Source organism: Gavialis gangeticus, unplaced genomic scaffold (genome assembly GCF_001723915.1).
Source record: "Gavialis gangeticus isolate Ggan-Ray unplaced genomic scaffold, GavGan_comp1, whole genome shotgun sequence".
NCBI classification, from domain to species: Eukaryota; Metazoa; Chordata; order Crocodylia; family Gavialidae; genus Gavialis; species Gavialis gangeticus.
Genome location: NW_017728996.1, coordinates 44,395,133 through 44,412,615, shown reverse-complemented (window position 1 = coordinate 44,412,615; position 17,483 = coordinate 44,395,133). Strand labels below are relative to the sequence as shown.

Here is a 17,483-nt window from a genome sequence, read left to right as displayed (position 1 = left end):
AGTTTCTTAATGAGAACAGGGTGAGAGACAGTGTCGAAGGCCTTCCGAAAGTCCAGGAAGACTATGTCCACTGCTACCCCTGCATCTAAGGATTTGATGATCTGGTCACAGAAGGCCACCAGGTTGGTCTGACAGGACCTGCTGCTAATGAACCCGTGTTGGTTGCCCCTAAGCATAATCTCTCCTGCTTGCCCCTCGTGGATATGCGCCAGAATAATTTTCTCAAAAATTTCAATATTAATGACTTTATCTTTAGCAAACATTAAACCTAATCAAGCAAATCTGTAGGAAAATACTTAATGAGAAATCAGATAGATGAGACTGAAGGCAAACAAAACTCCAGCAAATCTGAAATGATTTTAAGAGGCCCTTGTGAGTAAACTGGACCAGACAAGGGGTTTCTAAAAGTGACATTTGGGAAGAGAGCTCTTTTAATCTTTAAAAGAATATGATTAATCTGTGAGGGAGCTACTTAATTCCTAATTCCTGTTGCCTGTGGAATTGACTTTGTTGGAATGTGCCAGACTGAATTCTTCTATTTTTCCTCTAGCCCCTCTACAGCTTTTATGGGAGCACAATTGTAAAACTGGATGCCCTCCTAGTAGACTGTGTGTGTTCTCTCCGTACTGCGACTTATGGACCCTTCAGCTAGAAGAGACTACTATAATTTAGTTCTCATGTAACCACATTTTCTTTTTAAAGGTCCTACAATGAAATTAAAACGAGATGCTGTGCTTGAAAAGTACAAAGAGGAAATAAGTGCATTTTACAAAGGATAACATCTTCGTCTTACCTTTAAGGAGATTCACTTTTCTAAGACTTACATGACATTTGGTTTTGCACCTTGTATAACTGCCTTTCCAAGACAGCAAGCTTATAGATTTTTTAGAATTCTGCTTGTTACTGGTAATTCCTTCTTTCTTCATAGTTAGTCACAATCCCCTATCATTCATACCATTTTAATTTGGTCTTAAATGAGTAAACTTAATTGCATGCTAATTTGTTACAGAATATGAAAATAACTGCTTATTATCTGGATACAGTTCATTTATGTCAGCTGGATAGAAGCATAAAGATGACCAAATTAGTATTTTTTTAAATTCTGCAACAGGTTAATTGATTATAGTTCAAAAGTTGTTTGGTAAACATGGCTGATCACATGGTACTCTTTTGTGAAACTGCTACCTGACTGTAGTTCAATATACATTAAAACCTAAAGAATTAACACTTCAGTGGTTTTGTCTTGTTTTTAAGGAAGGGCATGTTTGTACCAAAAGAAATGCTACAAATCATGCAATGCTTGTGACAAGTCTTATGTTACAAACCTGAGGTGCGAGTCTTCCTCTAATTTTCACGTAAGTGCAGCATCATGTTATGTGATGGTTGCAGTTTGTAAGCAAAAAGGTAGCTGAAAAGTCTGATTTTGATATCTGGTTGTTAGATGAAGATGGGAACAAATGAAGCAAGCACATGTTTACCCCCTATACGTTACAAGTAAGTATTTTGCAGCAACGTGTGTTCAACATTCACATGCTGCATCCTGTATGTGCAAGTTGTGGTACAAGTATCAGTCATCTATTCAAACCGTAACACAAATCAGCAGCCTAGGCTTATAAAAACCCAACAAAAGATCCGACCTTGGGAAGTCTTTATTTTTCTATTTTGTGCGTTGTAATAATGCAGAAGTTTCTTAGCTCATATTGTCAAATGAAACGAGACAGCAGCAAACAAAATATACACATTCAAAAATCAAGGTAACGCTCTGTTCCAGACTTCCACCATGTCTCTATATATGGGAGGAGGAAGTGACTGTGTCACCAGCAACTGCACCCAAAAAAAAAAAATCCCTGTCACTGTCACAGAATGACAAAATTATAAACAGCTGGGATGCTTATTTTGCAAGTGATACTAAATGACTTTGCGTGGGTTGATTTTGGTTTCCAAACTTTGAGACTAAAAATAAGAGCAGAGACAATAGGGTGGGACCTGTAAACAGATTAAGACTGATTATGGCCAGTTCTGTCATTGCTAACAGGCTTTGGCTAAAATTCTAGGGTTTTCATCTGTAAAACGTATCTTTCCTTGAATATTGTACTGATAGAGATATTCAAAGACCTTCAAGTATCATATATATCTGTGTTAGGAACATGGTTGAAGTTAGAAGGAGACTTAACTCTGTGCTTCCTGGTAGGTCTAGTATGCAAATTCATGGAAACCTCAGATACCTCTAGATAGGGAATGAGAATATATTGATTTCTGGAGTCTAAGCGACATAGCCAAAACTAGGGGTCATCTGCTAGTGTCAGGCTCTGTAGCAATCGCATATTATGTAGTCTGTTACAGTCAGAATTTTGAAACAAAGCTGATTAAGCTAGTACATTTGAATACACTAAACAGACAATACATAAAAACAAAGTACAATACAAAATGTTTCTGCTACAGTCATGGAGTTTAAATATTTCATATAAATCTGCAGAAACTTAATACTTTCCCCCTCACAATACATAGCAAAAGTAAAAGATTTTGTATCACCTACATTTCATTAGGAATATGCTGTTGTAAACTAATAAAGACAAACTTACAAGAATGTTTGGATACATATATGTATGAAGGATACTTTTGTTTTACTAACATCATTATTCTTCATCCCCATCTAGTTTATGCCTTCATTTTTTTTCCACAAAAATACTATATTTTAAGTTAAACATTTCTAAAGCTTTCATATTTATTCATGCATTTGGAGGACAAGTTGTATTTTTGGACTGCAATGTAGCACCTAAAAATGTTTCCTCCTCAAGATTTATAATGGAACATTCTTAGTGGTTTATTTCCTATCTGTTTTTTGCAAATAGAGTCATCTTGTGCTATTTTAAGGCTGAAAAGCCATTCTGTTTAACGCTAATAGTACAAAATAAAATAGGTTTTATATTTTTAAAGGTGCTTTTATAATTCAGGAATTCAGTTATCTTGATATTTACAACAAGCTTTTCTGGAAAGTAAAAACAATTTAGTTGAAACGTAAAATGGTAACAGTTACAAATGACACACTAAATAAATCCATTTGTATAAAAAAAATTCACCAGTTAGAAACAAGTAATAAATAAAACAAAGCAGTTTGAAAAAATCCACTGAAAGCAGGCACAAGAATAATTTGTAACCATTTGGGGTAAATTTATTCATGAAGAGGACCCCATCCAAAAAGTCTGCTTTCAGGAAAGAGGCAAACCAAATGCATGTGAACAGCAGATTTAAATATTAATTTTTTGTGATGTGTCCATCAGGAGTGATTACAATTTTAGCCCATGTCTCGTACTCGGCGGCATATCTCCTCTGTAAATTCTGAACATTTAGCATTACCTCCCAAATCTTTAGTCAGTACCTAAGGGGAGAAAAACAGTTATTAGAAAAAAAAAGTTTAACCTATTACAGCCTCTGAACGAAGCCTGAATTCTGTGTAGTGTATTCCAGATTCTTGCTTACATATACATGGCCAAAACTGTTTCAAGCCCTCTGATCTCCTAACAGGCTACTAAAACAGTGCCAACTTTTAAAAGCCCCAGTAAAAAGTTATATCTTGCTGTTGCAGTCTTTGCCAACAAAATATCACATGTTCAAGCTGAGTATGAAGGTGAATAATGCTAACAAAGTTTAATTCAGTAAGGATTTTTTTAAAAAGAATAACTACACAGCAACAGCATGAAGATGGAAGTTGAAACTGGGCACATTTGATTTTTGTTGAGGAACAAGATGGTTTAGTTTGAAAAGGAAAGATTTAAAAAGTTAAATGATGGAAAAAGTTGTTCAACAAGTGTTGCTCGTATTTGCTTAAGTGTTCAGCCCTGTCACACTTGTGATGGCACAGCATGGAAACAGCATAGTTTCCAACAGCATTGGATAGGCAAAGGCATTCTGGACAGTAATTTGTGTAAGGAATACAACTGTTCTCTTACATAGGTCCATAGCTAAGATAAAATTGCTCTGTGGGCTGTAGGTTTCTGATCCATATTCACAAGTATCAGATTCAGCTGCAGAAAGATCTGTGCTTTGTAATTTATATTTCATACATTCATTATCTGAGGTTACCTGAAACCTTGGCCCCTATGGGCATGTCCAGATAAGTGCACAGTGCAGTTTGCAGTGCTTCAGAACTGTCTGAGGTGGCGCAAACTGCATGTGCTGCAAGCACAACCATTCATCCCCCACAAATTTGCACCATGGCTCCAAAATTTGATACCAGAACTGGTATCCAAAAAAACCCCCAAAACCATGGCACGAAGCATGCTCCAGGAGTATGCACTGGAGTAACTGAAGGCTGGGTCCTCTAGAGAGATGCTTTGGCTGCTGGTTATAGCATCTTCACTGCTTTAAGTGTCCCCCAGCTCCTCCAGCATGTCAGGAGTTGGGAGGAACAGGGAAACAATAGTTTCCCCAAAGCGTAGCATTTGGGGGGCAGATGGGCTCTTCAGGGTTTTGTGGGATCGGGGGGGAGGGGAGTTCACAGGGTCTGCAGAAAGAGGTTTGGGGGGCTCTCTCCCCCAGCCTCTGGGACCATGGGCAATTTTTAGCTTCCCTGACCCACCCACAAACAACACTCCCCTTCCCAATAAACCTACCCCCCAACCCAACTTACTTCCTCAGCTCCTGCCATTGGCGAACACTGATAAAACTGGCATCAGTAGCGGCTGGTGGGATTTGGTGGGCTGGGGGGTGTGGAACGGGGCCAGCTGGTCTGGGTGGGGGTGGTGGAGGTTGTCCATCTGGGTGTGTGCACTGAAAATAGTCCTGTGCCAAGGAGGGGGTACGAAAAGCAAAGCCCTGGGGCTAGTGCCAGCAGTTGGTGTTTCTAGCCCTGAAGCTGCACTGTACAGAAGTTTGGGACAGTTAGATGAGTCTAGAAATGGCCAACCCAGTCTAAGTTAGACTACCTCAGAGGTAGAGTTAGCTTAGGTAAGGTCTGTATAGTTTGCACTTAGATGGACCTAACTAGGAATCCAAATGTAAGGTCTGTACTTGGCCAAACTAAGTTAGATCACGTGGCCATTTTTAATGCGATCTAACCTCCCCCTATGTCTGGACACAGCCCTCAATGCTCTAAAGTGCTTCCCATAATTTGCTTTTTGGCTTTGGTAGTCTGTATTAATTATTGAGGATACAGGAAGAGTAATTTTAAGTCATTAAATTTTTCTGCAAATCCTTGCAATACCTTTCCATCTTTAATCGTATCAAAACATGCAGCCTCAATTTTAGCGGCATATTCCTGCAGTCCCATATGACGCAGCATCATCACAGCACTCAGAAGAAGGGCAGTTGGATTTGCCAAGTCTTTTCCTGCAATATCTGGTGCAGTTCCATGAACCTAAAAATCAAAGTGAAATTATATTCATCATGACAAACATCAGAAACATGTATTATTTGTTTTGGCATCTGAAGTATTTTAGCAATTGAAAAATTAATTTGATTTTGAATAGTTTAGACGTCATTTGAATTTAGTTCTTTTCAATAAAGTATTTCAATAAATCAGTCAACTAAGTCATGGTATTTTAAGGGCACAGGGAAGATTTTCAAAGGCATAAAGAAAAGGGAGCTAATCTGGTGCCAAACTCCAAATATAAGTCAGTGGTTCTGGGATGCCTAACTCCACTTTCAAAGTCTTCCCAAGTTTCAGAGGACACCTATATCATAAAGAGGATATGCCCAACAAGAATTAAGACCAGTTCCAAAATGAAAATTTCAGATGCCAGTAAAAATGCACACATTTGAAATCCTTACATTACAATGAATATGATTTCTTTGATTATTTACTTAGATTAGTTTTACACATCATAATTTTAAGCATACCACAGAATATTGCAATAAAGCTTTGTTAGGAACTTGTTTCAATAACAGCTACCAGATACAATGTAACACAGATTTAAGTTTCTGAGACAGAGCAAAGTTAATTACAAAATTTTATCCCACAGGAAAGATCTTACCGACTCAAAGATTGCAACTCCATTTGCACCAATGTTCCCACTTGGTGTTACTCCAAGACCCCCAATCAATCCAGCACATAAGTCACTGGAAGAAAAATTACTTTGTGTAAACTAAACGTAAAACCCGCTGTCAACAAAGCATACAGAGAATACTATAATCACTTGCTTTGTATTAGTGATAACAAAGAAGGTTTAAATCACCTGCCACACAGCAAACTTAACACTGTGGGGAAAAGGACATATGTTATTTACACTATGGCTGCACACTTGAAGATGAGTAGAGCTACTAGAACAACAATGACAATTTAATGAGGAAAACGACAGGGAAACTTCAAATTTCAGGATAGAGCTTACCAAAAATGACAGAGCAAATAAAAGGATGACAACAGCAGTGTTGAATGCAAGATGCTACATGCTTTCTTAAAATGGAAGAAATTTTGAACAGGTAAGGACAATAAATATGGTATCCTAACCCCTTGATACTCTTATAGTTCTCTGGTTTTGAGATCTGTTATGCAATTACTTGGAAGTCTTTAAAATTGTAATCCACCATTTTCTCTCCAGAAATCTCAGAAATCTGTGATAAATATGAGATACCCATGAAGAGAGCAGAACTTTACTTACAGAGCTGAGCTTTTTCAATTTTTTGTAACAAAACTTGATAGGAACACTTTTTAAAGTGATGCAAAACTGTTTTTATTTCCTTCATTCTTAAAATGCCTATATGTTCAAATGAGAATTAAAATGAAAGCTACACAAAAGTCTGACTCTCAGCAAGGTTTCCTCCAAGATCAATATGAATGAGGACAAATTCACTAGTTGTCATCATGTTTCCCACTGTAACGTATCATTAGATAAGCCCCTTAAAACGTTGGCATTCAAAACCCACTTATACTCTAATGCCTATAACAAACTAGCCAACCAGTAACTGCAAGGTAGGAGGTAAGATGGGAATAGAAGCAAGACAAATTATATACATACACATACATTAAGGACTCCAGATCACAGACATTGATTTTGACTGAAATTATTCTTTGTTGAAGTACTTATAGCAAACTTGTCTCACCGTTGACTTTGCATGTCAAATTAATCTGTTGATAGAGGAGTGCCCAAAATGCCCATGTTTTTCAAACATGAAGCTGTACCCAAGGAAAAAAGACACCCAAAGGTATCTCAGCAAGTCTTTGTACAGCTGTTTGTTTTGCACACCACTCTGTTTATATGTATTATTTAACATATTCAGACTGTGTGGACATACACAATCCCTTTGGGTGCCATAAAACAGCCTCATCTTATTGCTTCCTTACACCATAATTACAGTTTCTTCCTAAGTTCAGGTTTGTTTCTATCGTGCTACTTTCAGATTTTAGATATATTTTAACGTTCCAGGTGGTGAAGACAGACATTCATCTGCTTAACAATTATTCAGAAAAGTAATCTGAGAAGTAACGGTATTGTAATATGATAAGATCCAGCTCACTTACCTAAGGATGTCACCATACAGATTTGGCATAACAAGCACATCAAAGTGCGATGGATCCTGTACCATCTAGAAGGAAATATGATTTTGTTAAGACCATGTACTATAACTAGAAAATAAATATCAGATTACAACGGATAAATACTCACATTAAGACACACAGTATCAAGGTACATTTCATTAAATTTAATATCTTTACAGTTTTCTGCAGCTTCCCTGCATTTTCTCAGAAAAAGTCCATCAGACATTCTCCTGCAATTAGACAAGTAGAATAACATTAAAACGTATGGATGGCCTAGTCCATTTTTAAAAAAAAACAGTTACATAAAGATAACTATATGGGCACCTGTTGAAATAGGAACCTGTTGAAATAGGAACCTGGTCCTAAATGCGCAACTTAATGGCTGGTCTAAAAATTACTGTTAACATTTCTAATCTTGTTACATTATTATTTTATACAAAAAATAGAGACCAGTGCCTCTTCATCCCGATCTATGACAGTTTAGAAAAAAAAATCAGTACATTTACTTTACTTCTCAGAAAATTACAACACAATAAGAAAAAGATTGCCAAAATTCTCAAGTGTGACCTTCAAATTGCAAGATTTAATAACACCTTGTCAAGAACAAATACAGAAGGATAACAAAGTAAACCAGAAACTGGAAATGGAAAAAACCACTAAGTAGTGCAGAATTATTCCCTGGACTGAGTTTTACAGGCTTTCTGTTTTAAATGTCTCAAATATCAGGGTTCCAAACACCTTCCTTTGGAGTATATTCCCTCATTTAACTGCTTTAATTTAAATAAGGTCACTTTTGGATAAGCAGTTGTATTACACAATTTTTTTTTAGTCTGAACACATTAAAATCCATCTCTGGTTTGCACAATCTATTTAAGAAAATAAAAGATGAATACTTGTTTATTGAAAACTTTTTGGCTAGGGAAAAGACAGATAAAGAAATTTCATGTAATTACATTGGTGTTGGGCTAAGTTTGGAATCTTACTGTAGATACTAAAATCTGCATGAAAGCAGATTTGCAAGCTTTAGTATTTTTATTCTAATATTCTAAATGTTATGTTTAGTTTTGTTATTTTGTTAGGCCAACGTACATAATGTTTGCTTTATGCACAGCAGTAACATGGCTTCTCTGATTGTTTCTGGCATACTCGAAAGCAAATTCAGCAATACGTTTGCTTGCTTCTTCTGTGATGAGTTTGATACTCTGTACAACACCATCAACAATCTGAAAAATAGATAACAGTCAAATCACAAGCAAACTTAAGTGATTTATAAAGACGTTGATAAGAGTGCAGATTTGGAATCCTTAACTATCACAGAATTCCAAGAGGCTAATATCTGCAGAATGCTATACACCAGGCAGTTCATGTTAAAAGAAATTATGTATCGCATGTCATTTTTTAAAATAGTACCCAATTCTGACAGACCAGGTTATGATTCACAGAAGAATGAACATAGAAATCCTTCCAAAAACAGAAATACTTCCCAACAACATACCACATGTTCAATTCCGCTGTATTCGCCTTCTGTGTTCTCTCGAATTGTGACTATATTTACATCTGTGTAAGGGGTTTTGTACCCTTCAATTGAGACACAAGGACGAACGTTTGCATATAGGTCAAAGGTTTTACGTAGCAACAAATTCATTGAAGGGTGTCCAGCAGCTATTGGAGTTTTTAAAGGTCCTGTGACACACAGTAGGAATGAGCAAGATAGAAAGAATTAATCCACAATTGTACAAACAGCCAAAGTTATTTTTGGCATTGTCATATAGAAGATCCAAATTCCCTTATTAAGCTCCTGTGTTCAACGGGGCTGAAAAGTTAACAGAGATCTCTGAATCATTAAGGATATTACCCAGTGAGGTTACTCTGTTGTTTAAAAGCCAAAATTGTGAACCTCTCTCATACTGAGTAGCACCTAAGACCAGAAGCACTCTATAAGCTATCTTAACAAGATTAAGGTGCCACTCAGTTAGAATTAGTATTACACAAATAGCATGGGAAATAATCTGTGATTTTACATGGGGCAGGGGGGGGTCCAAAAATGTATTGAATGCCAGCGTATTGCTCTATTAATAACACTCCTAAGTGAACCCGTGAAAAGTACCACATTAAAGACTGACGGCACATGGCATTTATCTTAATTTCAGCACCCAAAATTATAACCTGTCCTGCTATATTCATTCCTTGCAATACAAATTAAATTTTATCATTTGGTATAGCCATAAACCTACATAGGGAAGTTTACAGGGTGTCCAACTCTGGTTAGTGATATTTACTCAAATGAGAAGTCGCACTAAAAATTGACACGAACTACTTCAAAAGTCTCAAGAGACTGCTGTAGCTTCTTCTGTGTCCTAGAGTTCACCATTCCATCATATCACAAGTGGAGTAATTTGATTTTTACATCCCATGCACAGTACAAGCAACAACATTTAATATCTTACTATTAACCAACAAAGTACCTTTCAGACCCATCTTGTTTTTATCCATGGATTCTCTGGCATCTGGAGGAATCATCCACTTTCCTCCTGGTCCTTGGATTGCCGTAACATTTCTCTCTTCCCATTGAATAGGAGCCTAAAACATATTTGTTCTACATTAAACTTCTGTACTAAGAATTTTGTTTCCAATTTTCTCTCCCACAGAAGTGCAAAAGGGATTGCTTCCAAAGCACACTATGCATGGGAAATATCAGCCCCCAAAAGTGAAAAATTTATAAAAAGAAAAAAAGGTGAAAGTTTTAAGTAATGTCCCAATATAACCTTAAATTCTGAAGACACTACAAGTTGTCCACTGTAATACTTACCTATATTATTTGTACTCCTTGTACATATTATTTATTTTCAGCTCAAGTTTGTTTCTATCATGTGTGATACTTCCAGGAAATACGAGACACGTTAAAAATAGATTAATTTAGAATAAATCATCAAAAACTGCTGACAGAGGAACAGACAGGCCTGCATTCTGTGTGTACATGGAAATCTGTGAGTCAGCTCCATCTATCAGTGCGATCTGATGCGCATTCACCCAGGGAATCTCCTACTTAAACATAAAGCTACCACCACCTGCTCATTTCATGAGGATGAAGCTTCAGGAAAAGCATACAACTCAGCTTTCACAAACTAACAAAACTAACATGCACAGAATACTATAGTTTCAGCCTTCTCCATTTTTCTTACTTTGCCCCCAGTGGTCGAGCTACCTGTAAGATATTTAATGCAGGCATATATCCATATGAAGATTAGGTCTTTCAAAGCTTCACTCTTCTGTCTCCTACATTTATTGCACGATTAACCAGTTAACTGCAATTTATGTAACATGTAGCACGGGCCTAACTGAAAGTAAAAAAACCCTTATCTTAGTACTATCAGTGGGAAAACAAAAGCTTCTCCCTATTCCCCCCAAAAAAGGTTTATTTTGATTTCATACCCTTACAACTTGTGCCAAATTTTGACTAAGCTCTCATCATATGTTCAGAAACGTTAGTTTGGCATGTTACAAAGGTAAATAGGTTTGATGTAATCCTCAATAAATTTCACTTATATTGGAGGAAAAAAGCATTATTTTAATATGTTTATTTGTATCCACAAATCAAACTGGACAGTACACATCTCTTGGTTATTAGATATTTATTCAACCATTATGTTTCATTGGAAATAATCAGTTTGGTTATTTAATAACATATCCAATTAAATTAAATTAAATACAGAATATTCTTCTGACAGAGTTATAGGTCCTCATTTCACATTGCAATCCCAATTTCTTGTATTTGTTATACCAGAAGCTTCAAGGTTTTGTTGCTAAAAAGAACTAGCCTGGAAATCTGGGAATTAAGTGCAACATTTCAAATGGAACTCCCACTATCTTAATTTAAATATGAGTTACAAATACATCTTTCACACAGTTTTGAAAGTTGAAGGAAGAGTGATTATTTAACATACATCAGCAGGTTTTAATGCTCTTAAAGTTATAAGAAACGTGACAAGGCAAAGGAGTTGCTTACTTTGGCAGCATCAAAGATCTTCATCACAGCAGCAGAAATCTCTGGTCCTATGCCATCTCCTGGGATTAAAGTTACTGTCTGTACCTAGACAAAAATGTCAGTAGCACAACGAATGAACTGCATATTCAGCCTAGAGAACATAGCAATGCATCTTACAAAAAACCAACAGTACTTGCTACAACAGAGAAGATAGTCAATCGCAAGAGTCGCTTTAAAAAATGATAGCTTCATGCTAGGGTGTGAGCAGCAGGTCTGCCAAGGCCACAGACACATGTACTATTTGAAGTACTCCAAAAAAAGGCAGAAGCACTTCTTGAAGCATATGCACTCTCCAGTACAATGTAAGAGGGAACTACTTGGTCGTCAGCATCCCACGGTGCTGTACTATTCCCCCTGTGTTAGGCTGTCCCTGGGAAGCTCTGGAAACTGGAGGCCTGCAGGGATTCCTGCTCTCTAGTCACTGCATGCCTTCGCAGGAGGCTGTATATCTCTGCACCATGGCGAAGCATACTATATTGGAGTGGGATTTGGAGTGCTTCAAATGCATATCTATCAATACTCTGTGGTATTCCACAAAAACTACCCTACAATCTGCCTGCTGCAATTTATCTGAAACACACCGCAGGCTTCCTGCTCCTCGTCTCCACAATACTGTTGCCATTTATTTTTCCCTCTAGCTTTACTCAACATTATCTAGTTATGCCTCTTGTCCCCAGAACTTCCCCACATGCTATTCCACTGCTGGACAAGCTTTTGATGTTTATTTCCCAACTATGTTTATTTTTTAACTTTATGAAGTCAAATATATTTACTTAAAAAACCTGCATAAACATTTCTTGACAGACCTCTTTCCTAGAATCTCTGACCTATTAGCAGCAAAGGTATATTCCCCTCATCAGTTCACTCAGCCTTTTGCTCCTGCTATTATCTCTCAGGCAAAGAATGTGGACTGGGCAGTTTAGACTCATCAAGTAACCAGGGAAGCAAACCTTGTTGAAAAATACGATCACCATTTTAATTCTAGGTATTTTTACTATTAAGTTTACTGAAGGCAGCCCTAGGAACACCACTGCTCGAAAATACCCTAATTATAATAAATTGTAAAATATAAAAGGTTATACAACTGCTTACACTCAGCATTTATGTTATCAGAAATTCTGAATAAAATAGAGTCAGTGGGTTCAATTATACATAACAAAATGAAGATGCAGAAAAAGGAAGGCAGAACTGGTTCTTAACAGGACTGTTAAATACAAAATTTGTTTAAATACTTTCAAGATAAAGTGCCAGAGGACATGGTTAATTTGTCTGCTAGGCAGCTATAATTATCTATTTTTTTTCACCCTCTACTAATAAAACTAGCACAGCAATGAATGAGTAGGGCATAGTCAAGAAGAATACAAGAGCTGGCTTTCAATGTAATATGTCAATTTGGTATTTGAGGTGCAATACTCAGTGACTTCCAATAACATAAGCCAAAAACTTGCTCTCTCTCCCTGCCCCCCCTAAGTTTTCTGAGAGCACAACACTATATCATTACAATTAAAAGCTAGAGTTCATCATGAAATTCAGAAGATAAAAACAGGGGGCTTTGCACTGATTAATGCATTGGTCTGAACAGTTTTTAAGACCCACTTTATATGAGGCATTGAGAACCTGTTTGTAGGCATTTTATACTACTACCCACAAAGAAGGTAAAAAATTCAAATGAGATCACTTCACCTAAGTTTTGAGAAAAAAATCGTTACATAGTGCAGCACTAAAGAGGGGCTTGAAAAAGGCAGACCTATATAAGCTGGATATTCTAAAAGCAGCGGCTTTTAAAGTAAATCAGTTACTAAAAGGGAAGTTTGCAAAATAAAAAACGAACATGATGAGAAGCTTCTTAACCTTCTTTTGATTTATGAATTTCTCATGTCAAAGGACTGATTTCTAAGCCATGACTGTCAGTTATATCCAAATTAGGTGCAAGTTTTCCATGCAGTTTCTGTAATTGTTTTTGTCGAGGGATGCTTAAAACATGAACTTGTCAGAAGAAATCTCTTTTGAATGTGTAACTGCCAAAAGATGTAGGTGTAAAAAGCAATCAACAGAAATCTACCACAGTATTTAGAACATATGGTCATTGTATTCAGAGTTTATCCTTAATTTGTGGCAAGGAAATACAGCAATCTTGTCAGTTATTGTGCACCTTTCTTAAGAAACTTCTCAAGAGGAAAAAAATGGTACTATTATACTCACAGCACTACCAAAACCTCTGGTCACCTGTTTTTGGTTTTTGAAAGCACCTAGCAACCAAGAAACCTGTAGAAAAGTAAACAAAAGACATGTCTAACATGCTGTAAAACACTGACAGTAAACATGACAATAACAGAAGATAGTAATTCCACCACCATCACAAGCCCTATTAACTGGATGTAGAAGTTAAACGTTTCATGAAATGAGAGAAAACCTTGGCTTTTCCATTAAATTTTTGTAAATAATAAATTGAGATGAAAATATTTGTTTTATGTTAAGGAAAAATGTGCTGGGGCAAAGAACCCATAAAGATCATCCAGATAATAGATACATGTAGGGGCTCATCGACACAGGAAAGATAGTGAACAGCACGCTAGGACATGAATTTACAGGACACTGGCTACACAAAAGAGCAAAATTGGAGTAAATGCGTAGTGTACATGAAATGCAAGGCACATGAAATGCAAGGTACTTTTCTTTCACAGTCAAATAAGCTACGTGCCCAAAAGCTTCTTGAATAGTCACTATGACCACTCATAGGAAGAGTTAATGTAAGTAGAGTTGGTGTGCTATAAATTTGCACCTGATCTGGCTGCACACTAGCTTCCCTGTGTACTATACTAAGTACTATACTCTGGACATGACAATCCAGTAACTTTAGTTACACAGATTATGATTGATTAATTAAATTGAGATGTCACCTCAAGTAGAGAGCCAATACAAGTTACATGGCAACTGAAGAAAGCAGACTTTATGGCAAGCAAAATAAGTCATAGAGCTTGTAAAGACCTACATAATTTCATAAGTAGCAACCTTGATGGCTCACTTTTATTCCCTGGATTGAATTTTTTTAAGAGTAGTCCACATTAGCCTAAATGTGTTTTCTTTGAAGTATATGGGAACTTTCCACTGATTTCCACGAAAGAAATCCAAGATGAACACTTAAGAAAATCCTGCCCTTAGTCCTTTTCAGTATTTTCACGGTTTGTTTTAAGTTCATACATGGTGCATGCCTGTTTGTTTAAAATATATTAAACAAAAACAGTTACAAGAAATCAGCAAATACTGATGAAGTCTGCAGAAACTCAGGTGTCTTTTTCTCAGGTCTCTGAGCTTGTCTAAAAGGTCTCCCACTTACAGAGCTGGCTGGTCCAATAAAAGATATCACAAAAAACTTTTGCCTATCAGAAACTCAAAAACAGAGCTGGCCTAGGGAATGAACAGAAGAAATTTTCAGGTTATCCTTGTGTCTGTGATGAAAGCATTCTGTTATCAATAAAGAAAGGCTTCTAATTTTTAAAGCAGAATTAAGGTAAAACGGGCAGGAATGGAGACAAACACATGACAGTGGTTTTGCCGGGGCCAATGACACTTCTAAAAATAAGGCAGTATTACAGGTTAATGCTTTTGCAAACTGCTGTTGTGCATTTAAGGAAACAAATGAAGCTGTAAAAGTTTACATATCAACACTAAAGATACTTACATGGGATAAAAGTCACAATCAAAAGCAATCTGGCCTCATAATTAGGGTTTGTCAACATCAAGATTTCATAGACAGACATCAGGGCTGGAAGGGACCTTGGAAGATCACCGAGTCCAGCCCCCTCACCCAAAGGGCAGGAAGTCAGCTGGGGTCATAGGATGTGAAACAATAGGAGCAACCTTCAACCTAAGGTCATTTCAGTCTATGATCTTATAAGTTACATAGCATCAGAAGCCATACCCCAAATCTTGTAACCAGAGGACTGGTATCAAAAGAGCTTGCCATACTCTCAATGATTTCTTAATTTTTACTGGCCCTGTCAAACTGCTATCACAGCATTTACACTATGTAATAACTTTGACCAGATTTTCTTAAATATGAATATGGCATAATTCAAGTATAGAAATATTAATTACAATTCTGTTTTATATGTGGTGACACTTCTAATATCAGAGTTGATGCAATGGCACTCTCATAGAACTTGATTATAACCCACTCCACCATATATAGTAAGCAGTAGTAGAAGGGCAGACTAATGCATCAGCTGATACTGATGCAAGTACTACTTGGAAGGACTGCAAAAAACACAATACCTTTCAGCTGGATGGGAATGTATATGACTACCTTAATCTCCTACCATAGGTTTCTGACACCTAAGCTGAGCTGGCATTAAGAATGCAGCTTCAAGGCAAGGAGGACAGACTATAGGCTGAAGGAAAGATGATTAGAAATGCTGTTGCTCTTGTTGATTATAATACTGTAATGAATGCTATGGGGGAAAAAGGTACAGCTAGAGTCCATTCTGACCTCTAACAGAATATGCAGTATACAGATCACAGCAGTGGGTGAGTAAAGAGTATCTCAACACGTCTACATGCTGGAGAGAAAGAAGCTGGCACAATACACAGAGAAGGTGAACTTTTAGTTAGAAAAGTATGTAGGGTCCTTGAGGCCTACCCTCCCATGTATCGTATCAAAGGCTCAGGTTTCAAATTCTACAGTAACCACAGAGACGTAATGAATACAAAAAGCAAAGTGGCATACTGGAAGTTACGGGCTTGATGAAGGAAAGGTGTAGTGAAATTCTATACCCTGACTTACTCAGGTCAGAGTGGATGATCAAAACTGGTGCTTTCTGACCTTAAAATTATTCACTGGAAAACTAAAATGAATTCACAGACGCGGTTTTATTCCAAGTGCATAGAACACAACAGAAGACTGGAAAAGAGACTGAATGCATCAATGTCTGGGCTATGCTAAGCTGAGCAGAAGTCAGTAAACGTTTGTTTTGCAGGAATCTTGATACATGATCTTTTTGAACAGCAAGTGGATGCTCCCACATACAGACATGGCAGCATTCAAACAGACCCAGCAGGTCTAGAGGAATCCTGTTAAGGGGTGACCGTGGCTGTAAAAATGCCTCCAGAATAAGTACCAGTCTTGAAAACCAAGTGTCCATGGTCCAAAGACTGTAGAAAGAAAAAGAGGCAAGTATCTACATGTGTGTTTTTCCCCACTCTTGCTCCCTTCTCCAGAAGTGATATGAATTCTTTGCAACAGCGGTCACCTTGCCCAAAGCCTGTTTTTAAACACACAAAGGCTATTAAACAAGAGCCCCTGGGAGCAACTTCCCAGCAGCTGGAGACAAGGTGACAAGTGGCTGTGCCCACAGCCACTGAGCCTGAGGGACAGAGGCTGCACTTGGTGACCTCTGCATTTACTACTGAAGTGCAAGGCCCGACAAAGCGTGGGCTGCTTGAGGAGTCACTTTTACAGAGGGCACGGAGATGCGGTGCCCACAAGACACAATGGGGACAGCTCAAGCAACAGGCAGCGTCTCTGGGTGCTTCAGTGCCCAGCTCCATAGGCCCCACAGGCCTCGGTCTCCCTTGACAGGAGCCGGGCCTCAGAGCCCCCACCAGGCAGGGCCCAGCTCGAGGGGACCCCCGCTCCTCCCGTTCGAAGCCTCATGCGGGCCCGAAATCCCAGTCCGGCTCCAGCTCGCTGCAACCGGCCGGGCAGGAAGAGGGAGTCGGCCCCTGCCAGGCCCCGCGCCGCGAGTCAAGGGCGGCCACGGAGCAGGAGGATGCGCAGGGCCGCATCGCGGCTCCCGGCCCGCAACGGCCGCGAGGAACGGAGGAGCCAAGGGCACGCGCGAGGAGGGGGCGGGGCGGGCCGGGCCCCGGGAAAAGCCCAGGGTGCCGTGACCTTGCTCCCACGCCGCCCTGTCCCCCAAGGTCACGGTGCCACGGCCCGGGGCCGGGGCCGGGCTAGGGGCGCTC

At 38.3% G+C, this 17,483-nt stretch overlaps 2 protein-coding genes across 2 annotated transcripts in view; one reads left to right on the top strand and one right to left on the bottom strand.

The window, feature by feature from the left end:
- Window positions 1-1,857, top strand: part of ACSBG1 (acyl-CoA synthetase bubblegum family member 1) — a 101,644-nt gene extending 99,787 nt beyond the window's left edge. The window contains exon 14 of the mRNA XM_019504398.1: window positions 703-1,857. Coding sequence (XP_019359943.1) covers window positions 703-779 — 77 coding nt within the window. The 3' untranslated portion in view covers window positions 780-1,857. The remainder of the gene's footprint in view (window positions 1-702) is intronic.
- Window positions 1,858-2,519: 662 nt separating this feature from the next.
- IDH3A (isocitrate dehydrogenase 3 (NAD(+)) alpha) lies at window positions 2,520-15,486 on the bottom strand. The gene is made up of 11 exons (XM_019503835.1): window positions 15,442-15,486; window positions 13,722-13,811; window positions 11,481-11,564; window positions 9,940-10,054; window positions 8,970-9,157; window positions 8,564-8,697; window positions 7,602-7,704; window positions 7,457-7,521; window positions 5,973-6,057; window positions 5,204-5,356; window positions 2,520-3,379 (listed from the first exon to the last, which is right to left on the bottom strand). Exons 1-11 carry the CDS (start codon window positions 15,484-15,486, stop codon window positions 3,296-3,298), a joined length of 1,146 nt encoding a protein of 381 aa, XP_019359380.1. The 3' UTR covers window positions 2,520-3,295.
- Window positions 15,487-17,483: the final 1,997 nt, after the last annotated feature.